This window comes from Brienomyrus brachyistius, chromosome 1 (assembly GCF_023856365.1).
Source record: "Brienomyrus brachyistius isolate T26 chromosome 1, BBRACH_0.4, whole genome shotgun sequence".
NCBI classification, from domain to species: Eukaryota; Metazoa; Chordata; class Actinopteri; order Osteoglossiformes; family Mormyridae; genus Brienomyrus; species Brienomyrus brachyistius.
In genome coordinates this window covers 43,249,246-43,266,386 of record NC_064533.1, presented here as the reverse complement: position 1 = coordinate 43,266,386, position 17,141 = coordinate 43,249,246, and the positions used below count along the sequence as shown (strand labels likewise).

At 46.0% G+C, this 17,141-nt stretch overlaps 1 protein-coding gene and 1 long non-coding RNA gene across 7 annotated transcripts in view; one reads left to right on the top strand and one right to left on the bottom strand.

Annotated features, from left to right (window-relative positions):
• Window positions 1-1,807: 1,807 nt before the first annotated feature.
• The window catches only part of LOC125704684 (dedicator of cytokinesis protein 9-like), an 83,908-nt gene continuing 68,574 nt past the window's right edge, over window positions 1,808-17,141 (bottom strand). For 4 of the 6 annotated variants that reach the window (XM_048970635.1, XM_048970654.1, XM_048970617.1 and 1 more), the window contains 19 exons: window positions 15,900-16,014; window positions 15,728-15,794; window positions 15,308-15,355; window positions 14,153-14,289; window positions 13,830-13,945; window positions 13,607-13,744; window positions 13,144-13,326; window positions 12,924-13,037; window positions 12,130-12,345; window positions 11,997-12,054; window positions 10,377-10,483; window positions 9,144-9,266; window positions 8,731-8,844; window positions 5,502-5,648; window positions 4,621-4,831; window positions 3,718-3,908; window positions 3,478-3,578; window positions 3,269-3,407; window positions 1,808-3,041 (listed from right to left, as the gene is read on the bottom strand). In XM_048970635.1, the coding sequence (XP_048826592.1) occupies window positions 2,916-3,041; window positions 3,269-3,407; window positions 3,478-3,578; window positions 3,718-3,908; window positions 4,621-4,831; window positions 5,502-5,648; window positions 8,731-8,844; window positions 9,144-9,266; window positions 10,377-10,483; window positions 11,997-12,054; window positions 12,130-12,345; window positions 12,924-13,037; window positions 13,144-13,326; window positions 13,607-13,744; window positions 13,830-13,945; window positions 14,153-14,289; window positions 15,308-15,355; window positions 15,728-15,794; window positions 15,900-16,014 (2,451 nt within the window). In that variant the 3' untranslated portion in view covers window positions 1,808-2,915. Of the gene's footprint in view, window positions 3,042-3,268; window positions 3,408-3,477; window positions 3,579-3,717; window positions 3,909-4,620; window positions 4,832-5,501; window positions 5,649-7,934; window positions 7,971-8,730; window positions 8,845-9,143; window positions 9,267-10,376; window positions 10,484-11,996; window positions 12,055-12,129; window positions 12,346-12,923; window positions 13,038-13,143; window positions 13,327-13,606; window positions 13,745-13,829; window positions 13,946-14,152; window positions 14,290-15,307; window positions 15,356-15,727; window positions 15,795-15,899; window positions 16,015-17,141 lie in introns of all 6 variants that reach the window. The other 2 variants (XM_048970662.1, XM_048970626.1) reach the window with 2 other exon arrangements.
• On the top strand, window positions 5,742-6,901 carry LOC125704738 (uncharacterized). Its single transcript, XR_007381225.1, has 3 exons — window positions 5,742-5,873; window positions 5,918-6,036; window positions 6,851-6,901. It is a non-coding gene; the product is annotated as an uncharacterized LOC125704738 (long non-coding RNA).

The following is a 17,141-nucleotide window of genomic DNA, read 5'->3' as shown; positions in this document are numbered from 1 at the left end:
TCCACGTTTCACCTTATGAAACGTATCGCTCGGTAAGTCACACTGCTGGCAATCGGTAAAACAAAAATTTACAACCCGCAACCCTGACTATATCATATTTTATGTATGTTCGCCACTACATGTGAAATGCAAATTAATTTTGCCGCATACGTCAGTGCATTAGAACGATGTAATGTCAAATTAAAATATATGCTGTAACTTGGGGTAAAACCAGTCAAATTGAAGCAATTTTAAAAAAACCAAACGTAATAATAATAATAAATGAACGTTTATATCCCTGAAAAGAAAAGAAAAACGAAAAACAAAGAATACAAAAACACTTATGAAAATTATAAACAACGTATACCGTTACAAAGAAAAGCAGCGGAGATATAAAGTTAAATGTTTTTTTTTTTTACATGCGACAAACTCTTGATATGAATACATAATACAAAGAGGTCCATGAATGGTTTTAATAAGCCGCCCGCGCTGATTTGAGATCAGACCAGATGCCTATTAATCAGTCGTATCGTGTTCCCACGCCTGTTGCGGTATCAGATAAAGGTTTGGAAATGACGGTTCGTCACCGATTCACGGAAGTGACCTTTGACTTGCAGGGGGCATGATGAACACAATGGCAGGAAATTTAGGTTTAACTTCTATTTTTTAACTGGTTACAATGACATTCAGAGTATTATAATATAAAATATTATTGCTGGGGCCAAACAAAAGAGCCTGAAGATACATAAGAAACAGTGATACGTTCTGCTGGCAGCCAGGTAGGAGATCGGCTTCATTCTTGTTTTCTGTAACTTTAATAAAAGCATAAAACTTTTGAAAAAGTGATATTGAATTTCAACAAATTATAACTGTAATTCACCAGCCAGGATGTGACCCACCTACCTTCCGGTGACACGTCAATGGCTATAGTTGCTAAGCTGTGCAGCTTAATTTCATAGTGATTACAGTTCCCTGTTTCGATGGTCATTTCTGCCAAGACATTTAGTATTTCCATGTACACTAGCAATGTGTCCACCCTGTCCATCAGCACAGAACTACGTGTACGACGAGCATAGGAGGTAGTTTTAGAGTGCGGACTCCTGTTAAGCTGGGTTGTATCCAAGCATGATGGGCACTTGTGTTAGGGCTGTGCTTAGGGTCACGGCGGCAGGCAGATAAAAACACCAAGATGGATGGTGAGGTTCAGCTCTCATTGTCATTGTTCTTAATACCAGGCTGAAAACCCTTCTTATCAGCATGAATTTAGTCAAGGGCGGAAAATGGATTTACAGCTACTACTGAAACCTCTGAAAACAGAAACTTACAGTAAAAGCAATGATTAGTCAAAGTGAAACGGAAAGCGAGACGCTGCTGAGTGATGGAGCACCAATAAGCGGCTCCATGTTTACACCGTGTAAAGAAGGGGAAGCAGGAAGAGCGTTACATGCCTTGGAAGAGGGGCATCTTCTTCATGGACCAATCAAAAAACAGATAACTGACTAGCCCGTAATTATGAACCGGCGAATCAGAGAGCTTGTTACCAGTGGGCTGTGCCGAGATCAGCCCAAAACACATGGCTCTCTCAGGGATGTCGTTCTTTAATTGCTGAAGCAAAAGCAAATATAAATACAATTTCCTTTATAAAAACTCAAATACTAAATCCATTGCTTTTTTTTTTTTTTTTAACAAAAAACAGATGCTAATATCTAAAAAGCAATGTTCTCCATAATGATGGTGATGTGAATACTATACTAAAACATGCATATTTTCGATAAATATATTTTTCTTCAAATAATATAACCAAAAAGCAAACAGTACACAACGTATATTTGCAGAGAAATTAGTGAATTTTAATTAAAAGTGTGTAATTAGGGAAAATTGCCTTTCTTAAATACAGCAGAACTTTGACTCTGTTAAATAAAAAATAAAAAAAACCCCTAAAACTCCCCAGATATAAAATGACTTTTATTAACAATTAAACAACAGAATGGTTAAAGCTTTATCTGACAACCAGTCGTCCACAGTATGTTACTGGTTCCACATCCTGTTGCTTTGGCAAGCGGGACAAACCTCATTTTTACAGTGTATGAACTGAAGAAGACAAATATTGCACTGCATTTGGATACGAATGTAACCCAGCGTAACACCTTTACAACGTGTCCTCCAGCGTTCATCTTAACGAAAAGAGACAGTCGGCATGGTGATAGGAGCTGCGAGTGAAAGTGCTGCTGGAGCGTTTGCTTCCAGAGGGGACATTTCCCAAGGAGTACAATTTGTCTGTGTGTACAGTGACAAAAACCATCACAAATACTGCCCCTTTCACACACCTCAAAAAAAAAAAAACACTCGGACTTCATTAACAATACATGGGAAACGCTATATATACAAAAGAACTGATAAAAGTTTAAAACCTGTGAATAATACAAATGCAACAAAAAAGGACTTACAAACCTGGGAAAGTGAGTTACATGCATTTAGTGTTCTTGTGACTAAGAGAATGTCTCCACAGGAAACATGATGGAACGAGCCTGTTTGGGTTCAGTTCAGGATGAAGGCTGAGATCACCAACACCGACTGTCTGCTCTTCAGACTTCTCCCAAATTCTTCACATTGTGTTCTTTTTGTCCACTTCTCCTCAGGGATCTCTGAAGGCATTTATCCCCAGGGAGAGACTCAAAGCTCTGAGCTACAGGGTCGATGTGTGATTTGGAGAAGTCGGCCAAGTTTGGTCAACGAACATCACCCTGCTTTCCCGACAGCCACTGACTGCTTTTTGCTGGCGAGGCGAAGCCGACCATAGGGTGAGAAATGTGGGGAGGAGCTGGGGGACTTTGAGAGGGTAGCAGAGAGGCTGAAGGAGGTGTCCAGGGTTGCCCGCTTTTCTTTGGGAGGGTACAGAGGTTTGCTCTCCTTGGGTCAGAACAGCACGGCCCGCGTCACACCACGGACGAGGAGCTGGGGATTCCCTGGATGGTGGTGCCGCTGGGCGTGCCGCTGATGGCGTTGAAGATGTGCAGGGAGTCGGGCAGGACAGTCTTCACGCTGTCCTCCACTGTGCTGATCTGAAAAACACAGGCCGTTCAGAAAGGGGCAAGAGCTTTTAGCCTTCACACAAATCATGCTTGTTAAACTGAACACAGACGTCAATATTACCATCCAATCTGTTCATGTCAGCATAAATGGGGGGGGGGGAGAAAACAGTTACTCACATTGTGAGGTATGTTTGTCAGATTAGCAATAAAATTATTTTAAAACCCCTAAAAGTCTAGTGAACACAGTGCGATTTTACCGGCTCGTGCATGATAGCGGACAGCTCTCTGGCAAGGTCACGGTAGTTGGCTTTCATCTCGTCGTGATACTCCTGCTGGTCCTCCTTGATCAGGCGCTCATTTATGCTGAGGCCTTGGCCACAGGCATCCACAAATTTCCTGCACAAAACCGGCAATCAGACCCAGTTCGGCGGAGCGAAAGTGGGACTTGGAGGCTCTGGAGACCTACCTGTACACCTCCTTCAGCTGCTTAACCTTGTTGTCAGGGTACTTCTTGCTGCTGATGTCATCTAAGAACGCTCTAGCATAGGCTAGCGGACCAGCATTCACCTGGGGGGGTATAGGAGGGAGTAGGCAGTGAGTGGACAAATGGGGGAGGGGGCTTATGGAGCAGGTGAGGACATCATACAGGTAAAGAGCACACCTGCACGCTGATGCTATCGTACAGGTAAAAAGCATGTCTGCACACCTGCACGCTGATGCTGCCCTGCAGCTTGAGCTGCAGCCGGATCATGTCCACCTCACTGGCTGAGCAGAGCTGCCGGAGCTCCTCCACTTTCCTGCTCATCTCATCGATGGCCACCTCGATGGGGCTCAGGTCTGTTTGGTGCTGGTACATCACTGCGATGCGCTTCTTCACATAGGGGAAGCAGTGAGTGGCTGGGGGGGGGGGTTCAGACAGGGATGCAATGTGTTAGGGTAGCATATTCTCACTAATAATCCACCCATCTTCCAACCTCTGGACAAGGTTGATGGTGACCGTGAGCCTCTCCTGAACAGCACAGGACACAAGGCAAGTGTGCTACAGACACATACTCAGATGCTACAGACAGTTCAGAGATGCCAAACTTCATGTCTTGTGAACACAGAAGTAAACCTGCATTATATTTCATACGAGTTAGTCCCGTAAGGTGCAAAGTTGCAATATTTTGTTCACCATCACAGTATTTACATTTATGATGATCCTGTAACACTGACATGTGTGAAATCTCAGCAGGATTAATTCATGTCGCTGAATCTTCTCAGGGACCATGACTAGGGGCACAAGAGCTGCCAGCTCTGCGTTTGCCCAAACAAAAAGTTGTGATTCAAGCATTTTTTTTCAGGGAAAAGTCCATCTGTCCTCTGCAATCAGCTGCACTATTATCACTTAATGAAGATAAAGGCTGTACTTTGTTATTTCTGAAATAATATAACAATAAAACTAAGGTGGGGCACAAGGAAAAGAACATCTGACTACTGATTAGTCAAACCATATCAATAAGTAATTTGCATGAAGAATAAGGAAGGTTTGGTGAGCAGGTCTCACACCCTCTTTTTCAAGGGATGCGCTGTGTATGCAGGGTCTGGGGGAGACAGTGGTGCCACCTACTGGTAAGGATGGTGCGCCGCTTGCACTGCTCCTCCACCAGGCCCTGCTTCTTGCCGGAGACGGTGAAAGGCGTCTCGAAGACGAAGCGCCGAATGTTGTGGCTCCTCTCGAAGTCTGTCAGCCTGTCAGCCAGCTCCTTTTCCTCCAGGTGGGGGGTCACGTGAGTCACCTGGATGTATGCGTACTTCGAATCCAGGTCTTTTGGATTAATCTGTGTGAAATAATGACCACACCCCAATCCAGTGTGTACATATACACATGTACCACATTACCTTAATACAACGTAAACACAGGCGATCCCAGTTCAATCCATTATAATGGGGCTCTGTACTGGATCCAAAACTGATACACAGCATTAAAACTCTTATTTAATAGCTATTCACAATGAGATTAGACCAAGACTGTCCCTGAACTGTGTTTATCTAGCAGGAAGGACGTGATTTCCTGAAGGCTAGGACTGACATATGAGTATGCCTTCTCATGTGCTACAACCATGCTTTCGAAAGGCCATATGTGCAGATATACTCCCTGGTTATAAAACTGTAGTATTTTGGCCTACAGATAAGGTAATTAACAGGAAAAGCTTTAGCTACAATTGGCTGCATTAGTGATAATCAGTGGCAGACTCTGGCAAAAAAACTGAAGTGAAAAGATAATACACTTCACAATATTACAGGAGTGTTTTTTTCTAAAGAAGCAAGCAAATGTGTATTTAAATGACAATAAAATATAAGGAGTTATTTCAAGTTAGTTGTTTCACAATTTATTCTCAAGAAAGAAAAGAGGTACCGCCTACTCTACCCATATGGGGCAGCTGCTTCAGGTGAGAATGGTTATTAGCACAGGGAAGGAACCTCTAGGCCAAGATGAAAAGCTGTTACCCTGCCAGAGTCCTGGATCATCTTGACGTTCTCTGGGCCAAATTTGTCCGAGTAGAGCTTCAGGAGTCTTTGGGAGATCTCGGAGAGAGGGGTGAGCTTGGGCTCCTTGTAGATGTACTCTTTGCCATCCTCATCCTCAAAGAAACCCTGGCAGACAGTGACCAACAGTAGCTTCCATTACGGCCTCTTCCTCAGAGGTGTATTGTCACCTGAGAGTGCTTTATAAATCGCAGTATCAGCCTTTGGAGTAAACTTAAAACCTAATGTCAATGTTCGCATGTTGTGAAGATAAACCTAAATGTATTTGGAGGGATGCGTAAATGTAAAGTCAAACCTAAATGCCAGCATTTGGAGGGATGTGTAAATGTAAAAGTGAGCCTAAATGCCAGCATTTGGAGGGATGTGTAAATGTAAAGTCAAACCTAAATGCCGGCATTTGGAGGGATGTATAAATGTAAACCTAAATGCCGGCATTTGGAGGGATGTGTAAATGTAAACCTAAATGCCGGCATTTGGAGGGATGTGTAAATGTAAAGTCAAACCTAAATGCCAGCATTTGGAGGGATGTATAAATGTAAACCTAAATGCCGGCATTTGGAGGGATGTGTAAATGTAAACCTAAATGCCGGCATTTGGAGGGATGTGTAGATGTAAACCTAAATGCCGGCATTTGGAGGGATGTGTAGATGTAAACCTAAATGCCGGCATTTGGAGGGATGTGTAGATGTAAACCTAAATGCCGGCATTTGGAGGGGTGTGTAGATGTAAACCTAAATGCCGGCATTTGGAGGGGTGTGTAGATGTAAACCTAAATGCCGGCATTTGGAGGGGTGTGTAGATGTAAACCTAAATGCCGGCATTTGGAGGGGTGTGCAGATGTAAACCTAAATGCCGGCATTTGGAGGGGTGTGCAGATGTAAACCTAAATGCCGGCATTTGGAGGGGTGTGCAGATGTAAACCTAAATGCCGGCATTTGGAGGGGTGTGCAGATGTAAACCTAAATGCCAACATTTGGAGGGATGTGCAAACGTAAAGTTAAACCTAAATGCCAACATTTGGAGGGTTGTGTAGATGTAAACCTAAATGCCGGCATTTGGAGGGGTGTGTAGATGTAAACCTAAACGCCGGCATTTGGAGGGGTGTGTAAATGTAAACACAAATGCCGGCATTTGGAGGGATGTGCAATGCAAACACAAATGCCGGCATTTGGAGGGATGTGCAATGCAAACACAAATGCCGGCATTTGGAGGGATGTGCAAACGCAAAGTCAAACCTAAACGCCGGCATTTGGAGGGATGTGTAAATGTAAACATAAATGCCGGCATTTGTAGGGATGTGCAAATGTAAGCCTAAATGCCGGCATTTGGAAGGATGTGCAAACGTAAAGTCAAACCTAAATGCCGGCATTTGGAGGGATGTAAAAATGTAAAGGTAAACCTAAATGCTGGCATTTGGAGGGATGTGTAAGTGTTAAATTAAATGCAAATGTCAGTGTTATGTCTTTTCTGTGTATCTAATCCAAAGATGATTCTCGACACATGTATGTACATGGCATCTGGGATGTACGTTAAACATGACCAGACTCACAATAGATGCCTGGATCTCTCATGGTCTAGACAGACATTGAAACACACACCCAGCAGGGTTTGGCTGAACACTAAGCACACTAACAAAGCACACGCAGAACAAGACCTATTCACACATGTACACACTCCAATGAAGCACATATGGAAAACACACCCAAGTTTAGTGGTTTAACACTCTAACCACACGACAGAAGGGTCGGAAAGTATGTATGACAATAAGCACAATAAACAAGTAAACAAGCTGTTATTGGATACCTGTGATACCAAATTATTCAAAAAAGGTAGTTTCAAAAGTTTCTGTGCAGAGAGGTTCTCTTAACTCACTTCACATCTGTAATATTGATAAATATTTTGCCTGAGCAAGATCTCCAACCAAATACTACACGGTACCACCAAGTCCAAATCTGTGAAGTGTCTTCGCCTCTTTATACAGAAACTGGCCACAAGGGACCGTCTCTACAATGGCAGGGACTTAGTAAAATAGTAAAATAGAGAGTGCAGCATGTTCCACAGACAACAAAGATTTTGTGCTACCTCCATTTCAGGCATTTTTAAAAACAAAGTAAATTTCGTACCGTGACGTAGTTACTGTTAAACAGGTGTTTTGTTCAGTGAGACAATCGGGATGATAATGGGTCTGCAAAGCAGCAGGCTTTTCATGTCTATTTAAAAACAAGATGGCTGACGGTTGCCAGGACACACCAACACGGCTGAAATGGATGGGCTGGGCGGGGGCAAAATGGGAAAGGGATGCAGAACCGGCCACGGTGACGAGGACGTGTCGCACACCAGCAGCTTTAATGCATCGCATTTAATGCACCGCTTGACTCTCTTGCGTTCATTTACCTCCGCGTCCCTGTCAGAGTCTGTAAACTGGTACTGCTACAGAGCCGTAAAGCCATAAGAGAGACACAAAACCACCGTTATTCCAAGCAGTCCTGAGCCTTCAACGTTCACACACGGTTTCTCTCTGACCAAGCATCTTCACACGGAACACAAGTAGCAACATAGCAACCAGAGTATCTATGGAAACATAGCTGTATATGGTGTGAGACTGCTTAATGAGCACAGGCACTGAAAGACAACAAGATATTTGTAAGCTCCACAGTGAATGAGCTGCAGGCAGATGGGGGGGGGGGGCAGAGAGGCTAGGGTTGGGTGGGATTAGTCTTTCTGTCGTTTTTAGCTGCATGCACAGCTGTCGTAGAGCATCGAGCTGCCATAGTGGTGTCTATGCAACGTGAGGGCAAACTGTAAGCGATAGACACGTCAGAGACAACACAACTCAGAAGCAGGGAGAGACATCACACTCACGGCTTAAAAGCGGCACAGGAAAACTAAGGGGGTTAGGGTGGAGGTGGGGGCTACTGCACAACTTACCGCTGCCTTTGAGGAAGACAAAAAGCAGAAATATTTGATTAGGACAGACATATTTGGAGCAGGCAAATTAAGTTTTTGCATTTAATGAAATATAAGTAATAATTGCAGCAGCGTTCGTTCACCATGTCGAAGTTCAGCAAAAGATGCAAGCAGTGAAGTTAAGGTGTTAAGGGATCGTAAATCTCGAATCCCACGGGGCAGAGAGGCCAGCTGTTACCGGAGACGCCTGTGATTGGCCAGCCAGAACGTGTCCCCGCCTCACCTGGCCAAAGAACGCCACTCTGAAGAAGGTTCCCAGTAGCCTCTTGCCTGTGTGCATGACCTCCGTCACCTTGCTGTAGGCGCGATGTAGCGTGTCGTACAGGTGAGCAAGTTTCTACACAACACACATGCACAGACATGAATGAGGAGGATGACAACAGCACACTGCCTCCCTGGGTCTATGCCCATATCTTCCTGCTCCTATCCATTCACCAGCAGACAGGATCAAGAGGTTGGTATTGTTCATCAGTGATCTTTATAAGCCTTTTTTTAAAAAAAAAAAATATAAATTGCTTACACTCTGGATGCAAGTTTTATTTTGCTTGCAACACAGTAACTGTTGACGTTAAATTTAGGGGACTCATCAATGGATTTAATGCAGAATTATTTCGTTCACGCAGCCGCATCTGGTACCTCAAAGTCCCGGCGCTTCTCGTAGGTGGGGATGATGAGCTTGTAGATGTCAGCGATGAGTTCATAGCGTTCTGCCTTCCACAGCCCGTCTGCACACTCCTCCAGTAGCTCCATCAGTACATCCTGTGGGGGCAGTGAAGCGTGTGACACATACCTGCCACACGGGGGCGCCCATACAACGAGCCAGCGGCTGGGCATCATAAAAATCATAACATAAACTATTATGGATGATAATGCGGAAAGTGTGGAGCAAGCTGAAAAGACCCATACAGAAAGATTATAAAATACAGCTGTCTAAAGTACAGTTCACAGCCTTTTCAAATACTTTAAGATATCACTGATTAATAGGTTGTCTATTAGGTTAAGACAATTATACTGGTTAAATAAATATTAGGGTGTATTCATTTTGTAATGTCTGTCTGTTGCTAAGAAACGTGTAGAACGTGCTAAGAAAATAGTACATTCAGTAAAAGATGACGTGTATAATAATAGAAATATAATATAAACTTAATTATTTCACTTCTGACCCGAAGGTATATCAGAGGCCTGTAGCATGGTAGGGAAACAACTGCAAAAGAAGCATCATTAAAACCTCATCTGTCTAAAGTACCATCGTAAACGATGGACAACACTGTCACTCTCAGTTCCTCTCGGCGCGTTTCTGAATATTTCATGGGAATCTGTTCTGGGAACACAGTGGCTACGTTCGGCAGACGGAACGTTGAACACTGATGAAAACCAGTGAGAGCAGTTTCGATATACCCTCTATGGTCTATGATGGCAAAGGGGGTCCAAATGCAGATGAGTGTTTGCTGTCCTGGTGCGGCTGAGGTGCAGTGAAGCGTTTGGTCACTGCACCTACAGGGCTCAGACAGTAGCGTGCAAACCGGGCCATTTGTCAGGCGGTAGCCGGCAGAGTGGCATGTGTGGGGGGAGTGGCTGAACCGGAACGACAGTCAAAGAGTGATAAGGGTCAAGCCATAGTGGATGTGTCTATAGGTATACAGTAATGTCCCCCCCCCAGCTGTAATAACAGATGCTTACAGCCACGGTGGATAAGCACAGAAACAGCACGCAGTATCTGCCTCCCTGGCAAGGACACAACAGGCGATTGTGAAATAAATTTGTATCACCAAGGCCAACTTACTGCCTGGCCAGGTGATAATGATTTCAGAAGGCAAACAGCGGAGGATCACGTGGACCAGGGGGTGTGTGCGGGACCGGCTGCCTCACCTCATTGAAGTGGACGTCCTGCATGCCCACGTCCTCCATCATGGACACCTCCTCATCAATGTTGGGCGTGAGGACCCGGAACGCCGAACAGCCCTGCCTGAACATACCTGTCGAGTCACCATAGTAACCATGAGAAACAGAACGATGACTCCTGTGCAGTCCTGTGTAGCATAATTAATGGCTCCCCCGCGACCCTGCACAGGACAAGCAGGAACAGGAAATGGACGGATGGGTGGGAACCAACAGCCAATTGCACACGTCGAGTGGCAGTTATTTTAATGGAATTAATGTGTAATAGAGAGGAGCAAATTTGACTTAAAAACAAACAAACAAACAAGCACATAAATCAACTAGTAAATAAGTTTTCAGAACAAATTAATAAACAAATTGTTGGTAGATATAAACAATTACTATCACTTCTGTGTGGTTTTCCCACTTGGCCAAAAGTGCTTTAGAAAAAGGTCAGGGCTATCTACCTCATTAACTTATAGATGAAAACATCCATAAGTATATGAATGTGGAAATCCTTAAATCACAAAGCAAGATTTATTGGTTAGCTAGACAACTTGTCAGATTTATGGTAGTCCAGGCTAAATGTAACTGAATGAAGATAATGTCCAGTTGAGCTAGGGTACCTTTAATCTGACAAGTTATCTAGCTAACCAACAAATCTTGCTTCGTGATACACCTCCCTGGAAATATTTAAATGAATTTGAAAAAATCTTTGCCATAAATAAATCGTATTTATTTATTCATTCATTCATATATCACGTTTAGTCTTCCATAGTATAATTCCGCACAGCACAATTAAGAATTAATTAATTAGTGTCCACTATAATCCAGAATGGATTTTGCAGTGAAATATAAATACATGAATTTTAAAAGCCTTTAAATGTTTACACTGGCCGTCTTAGATGTACCCATATGGGCTGCCAGACACTGTGGCCATAATTCAGAGCAGCTTTGCAAGGCCAGAGGACTATGGCTTAGAGGACTAAGGGCTGCCTTCACTGGCTCGCCATAACGCCGCTGCCGCCCGCTGACCAATTATATATCTATAACACCGTGGTGCTCAGCGATCGCTGGCCGCCTGATTACACCGCAGATAACGGGCAGATATCGCCGCTTATCAAAAGAGCACGGCGATTCCACCACATCAGCGGTATGGTATTCTACCCTTGAACCCCGCGGGATTCCAGAGCCTCAGATAAGTGCACCTTTGCGTGCCAGCAGTCACTCCCTGTCCTGATTTTCGGCCACTCACGACTAATCATTGTGCTATAAAAATAACACTTTTATCTTAATGCAACATTGATTTTTTTTTAAATACGTTCCCAATTATTATTTCATCATTATATTATTAAAATTAAAAATAAGGGAATTAAATGATTAATCAGCAAATTGTTTAAAAATTACAAAACCTGAAAGAAAAAGAATATTTCCATTGAATTTCCTTTTACGTTCCCGTTCAGCGCCTTAAAGGAGAATTACAAATGTCCAATAAAAAATGGTGCTGTTAAGTTGCAGAAAAAAACAACTTTGCTGCCCAACAACTTTGGTGCCACCTAATGGATATAAACGGTACAACTTCTAATAATCATCCTCCTGTGTAATCAGTACCTTTTCTCCGTAGGTATTCAGCCACTAGTGCCGCCACGTGGACGTAGCACATCGCCGCCTGCAGGCATGACAGAGTACAGGAGGTTACACCAGTACGTCCAAACCACGCCCCCTGGCCTGACCTGGCACTTACCTCAGACAGGTCGCCGTTCTTCACGTGGATGCGGGCCATGCTGTCCAGCCAGGTCTTGCGCAGCTCGGGCGTGCTGGCGTAGGACTTGGCCAGGCTGTACTGCAGGTCCACCAGCATCTCTGGGTCGTGTTCGTGCTCCTTCATCTGCGCCGTGGCCATCAGAACCGTGCGGATCTTTTTAGTCAGGTCCTTCACCTCGGACGGGAAGGCTGTGTTCTGCAGCAGTAAGGTACAGAGGACTGTCTCTTCATTCACACACAAACTACATTACTAGTGGCAAACTGTACAAAATCTGCATTTACCTCAACATTACTGTACTGCGTAATATACTGTAAAATACTATATTGCCCTACAATTGCAAAACACAGTAACTACATTGACATCCATCCATCCATCCATCCATTTTCCAAACCGCTTATCCTATTGGGTCGCGGGGGGTCCGGAGCCTATCCCGGAATCAATGGGCACGAGGCAGGGAACAACCCCGGTTGGGGGGCCAGCCCATCGCAGGGCACACTCACACACCATTCACTCACGTACACTGACATTCAAACTGAAAACACAGGTATCCTGCCTTTGTTTTAGTGTGGATTTTGTCGTAACTGTAACTTTTACATTTATAGCTGGACTAAGATATTTTGTTATGAAACAAAAAAGCCATAGTAACCCGATTTCAGTCATAACTCAACTTTGATAAAATATGCGTTTATGACATTTCTGTAGGGCAGTATATTAGGACTTGACTTTACAGCACTTTTGCAATTACTGTATAAATAAGGCTGGCAGCTGCTAACCTTCACAATCTTGTCGCTATTGGCACAGTTGTTGATGATGGACAGAGACTGCTGGAACCGAATTCCTCCAATCCCGATGACATCGGCGATCAGCTGACTGACCGCGATCACCACCTGTCAGAGAGTTCAAGTCCTAAGCACTACAACAGTGACGACATCCAACCATCTTGAATCTACAGACACGTTTATCTGGATAGTTATGGATGATGCCCCCCTGTACCTGCAGGTGCGTGCGGACGAAGGACTTCCGGCCTGTGTATTCGAAGTTGCTCTTCATCAGGAAGTAGACAAGATGGGCAGCCTCACTGCGGATGGAGCTCAGCTTGGAGTTGCAGCACTTGAGGATTTCATAGCACAAGGAGGCGCACATGTCGGCGCGGCCCTCGAAGAACGTGCTGGGAAACTGCCAGGGTCGTCGTCATCATCATCATCAACATCATCATCATCAATCAACACTCAAGAATCAACATTAAAAATCAACAACCATCATCATCGCCTACCATTAACCAGTGGTGGGCACAGCTAACCAGAAAGTTAGCTTCAATAACTGCTAACCCGCTAACTCCAAAATTTGATAATGATAAACTGATAATCCACAAAAAAATTTAATGGACGTTAATGATAACTGCTAACTTTTGTTATATGAATTTAGCTTCGGTTTGATAAGCTGTCTGGCCTCTCACCTTGTAGATGAAGGTGCGCAGGGAGGTGAAGACCTGCTTGAGAGCCAATTCTGACTGGTTGATCTGCAGGAAGCACAGGTGCACCTCAAACACTTTCTTCATCAGGGGGTTGTGCCCATGGTCGGAGCATAGCTGTGTCTGCGGAAACAAGCATGCAAACACCTTACGGGGGCATCCCTCGATGAAATTACACAGCTAGACACTTACATGGTTGGAGGTGTACCTTGAAGCCCATGATGAAGATGCTCAGCGTGTCAAGCACTGTCAGACACACCTCGGTGGCAATGTTGGCCTCCAGCAGCGACTGGTTCAGCAGGTCTGCGTCAGAGTGGCAATAAGCTGTGCAGGGAGAGTCAGTGAGCCACACTCAGCAATTAATTGTGTAAATTGTATTTGAGGTTTCTGTATGCCGTGACTTCACTGACTACATGTAAAGCTCTCTAAGAGAGGAGGAAAGATAGAGGCCAGACTGGTAAGACACTGAACGGGCGTCACAAACATGACTGAAGATGAGGATGGCAGTGGAGAATGGGACAAGGGGCTTACAGTGGTTGAAGGTGTAGGAGTTGTCCAGGCTGCTGAGCTGGTGAAGGCGTGCGTGCATCATCCCTGCCCTGTTGCGGGACACAGGCAGAGTCTGAGACTTGCGTTCGTGGGCCACGAGACCCACGGCTTCCTGATTCCTGGCAGGGAAAGGCAACAGGGAACACGGTCACATGGGGCAAAGGCGGCCTGGTAGATGTTCTCCGGCAGACGGTGGCCAGCAGTGGAACTGCGATGCTCAACAGCATCATGGCCATGTACCAAGGCCTCATGGGAGATCAAAGACTCAAGCAGATTAAGGCCATGTGAGCACTGCTTGGCAGATGTATGCTTGTGTGTGCAGGTGAAGGATTCGCACAGAAACCAATACAGCAGATGGAGGTGGTGGGGGGGGGGGGGGGGGGCGGGGGCAGTGTAAGCAGAAACATGGGAGAATGAGACCGTTACAGTGGAGACATCATGTCCACCTGTACGTAGGTGATGAAGATGGGAGACACAGCACTGTTGGGAGGCGGGGTGGGGTGGAAAAGGGTCACACAGCACTCTGAGGTACGGCCAGAAACGTGGTGAGGCTTACCCAAGCAGGACAGGGCAGGGACCATGCTGCTTACTACATTAAAGCTTGTCGGCATTAACGTGCAAAAGACAGAAAGGTGAAGGTGGGTTAGAGAGACTGAAGAGAGCAGGTGGGTCCCACACAGAGGTGGAGATTTCAGGTCCAGAAAGTATAAATCCAGACCAGGATTTTGTTTCAACTAACCAGCTGAATACTCCGTGACTTGTGACTCTTTATGCTCAACTGGTTGGTTGAAACAAAATCCTGGTCTGGATTTATACTTTCTGGACCTGAAGTCTCCACCTCTGGTCCCACACTGTATGCGAGCTTTCATAGGGACTAGGTGGTGCGCTATTAACAGGATCCATCAGGTAGACCCACACGGCATTAATGGAAAACAGCAGTAATAAACCAGTCATGCCGTTTGATAGAAAAGTCAAGAGGCACAACGGATATCAGGAATTATTAAAAGGATTCAGCTACGATGACGGCAGGCTAACATCAGGAAAAACAGGAAGGTTCTTTTGGTCCGAACCCTAGATTGTGTTATATCAAAATTATAATTCATTATATGGGTAGCAATTTGCACATTAAAACATTACCTGGCAATGTAGCGTTTCCCCATGTATCTGAATTGATGAAGACACACTCTGCAAATATGGGAAAAGCGCAGTCAGTGAGCAGCCCCTGCATGTGCCGTATGTGTGCATAGTGCTGCAGTGGACATGAGAATGAGCAGTGCTGAAGGGATTCTACGTAATCTGACAATCCTAGGAGGTGGCACCCTGGTGCATTTTACTTGATCTACTCCTTAAATATGCAGCTGCATAACTTTAATTACGTAAAACCACAAGATTAACATCTAGGTTGCACTGGAAGAACTAAGCAACTAAAAAAGGAAAATGTGAAGGTATTCTTTTACTGCAAGGGTCCTTAATGCTCGCTATCAATCCTACCCTGAGGCTGATATGAGATCTGGATGGAAGAAGGTACAGAAAATACATGGAGCACCAAGAACTTACTCGACTAAAGTGAAGAAGTCCATCAGCTCTCCAGGACTGGCCTTGTTCCAATACGTAAAGAGGGCATCTGCAGGAAAGCAGATTGGGTGTCAGACGCCAAACCCATGGAAAGACAGCATGGCCAGGTCAGAGACTACCTACAGAGGCAGTGTGCCTGCTGGCGCAACCTTACCCTCTGACATGCTTTTCAGCACGTGCAGGAAACACATCAGCAGGCTTCTGACCTCGGCCTGGTCCAGTTTGTCACAGCGTAGCAGAGAGCTCCCAAGAGTGGAGGCCGGCTGGTTCTGAAACAGAGTGGCAGCGGTCAGGGGACACAAGGCTAGAAAGCGGGGAGGGGCACTCCTCACAGCAAAGTCACGCCAGGAACTGCTCCCCAGAAAGCGGGGAGGGGCACTCCTCAGAGCAAAGTCACGCCAGGAACTGCTCCCCAGAAAGCGGGGAGGGGCACTCCTCAGAGCAAAGTCACGCCAGGAACTGCTCCCCAGAAAGCGGGGAGGGGCACTCCTCAGAGCAAAGTCACGCCAGGAACTGCTCCCCAGAAAGCGGGGAGGGGCACTCCTCACAGCAAAGTCACGCCAGGAACTGCTCCCCAGAAAGCGGGGAGGGGCACTCCTCAGAGCAAAGTCACGCCAGGAACTGCTCCCCAGAAAGCGGGGAGGGGCACTCCTCAGAGCAAAGTCACGCCAGGAACTGCTCCCCAGAAAGCGGGGAGGGGCACTCCTCACAGCAAAGTCACGCCAGGAACTGCTCCCCAGAAAGCGGGGAGGGGCACTCCTCAGAGCAAAGTCACGCCAGGAACTGCTCCCCAGAAAGCGGGGAGGGGCACTCCTCACAGCAAAGTCACGCCGGGAGCTGCTCCCCAGAAAGCGGGGAGGGGCACTCCTCAGAGCAAAGTCACGCCAGGAACTGCTCCCCAGAAAGCGGGGAGGGGCACTCCTCAGAGCAAAGTCACGCCAGGAACTGCTCCCCAGAAAGCGGGGAGGGGCACTCCTCAGAGCAAAGTCACGCCAGGAACTGCTCCCCAGAAAGCGGGGAGGGGCACTCCTCACAGCAAAGTCACGCCAGGAACTGCTCCCCAGAAAGCGGGGAGGGGCACTCCTCACAGCAAAGTCACGCCAGGAACTGCTCCCCAGAAAGCGGGGAGGGGCACTCCTCACAGCAAAGTCACGCCAGGAACTGCTCCCCAGAAAGCGGGGAGGGGCACTCCTCACAGCAAAGTCACGCCAGGAACTGCTCCCCAGAAAGCGGGGAGGGGCACTCCTCAGAGCAAAGTCACGCCAGGAACTGCTCCCCAGAAAGCGGGGAGGGGCACTCCTCAGAGCAAAGTCACGCCAGGAGCTGCTCCCCAGAAAGCGGGGAGGGGCACTCCTCACAGCAAAGTCACGCCAGGAACTGCTCCCCAGAAAGCGGG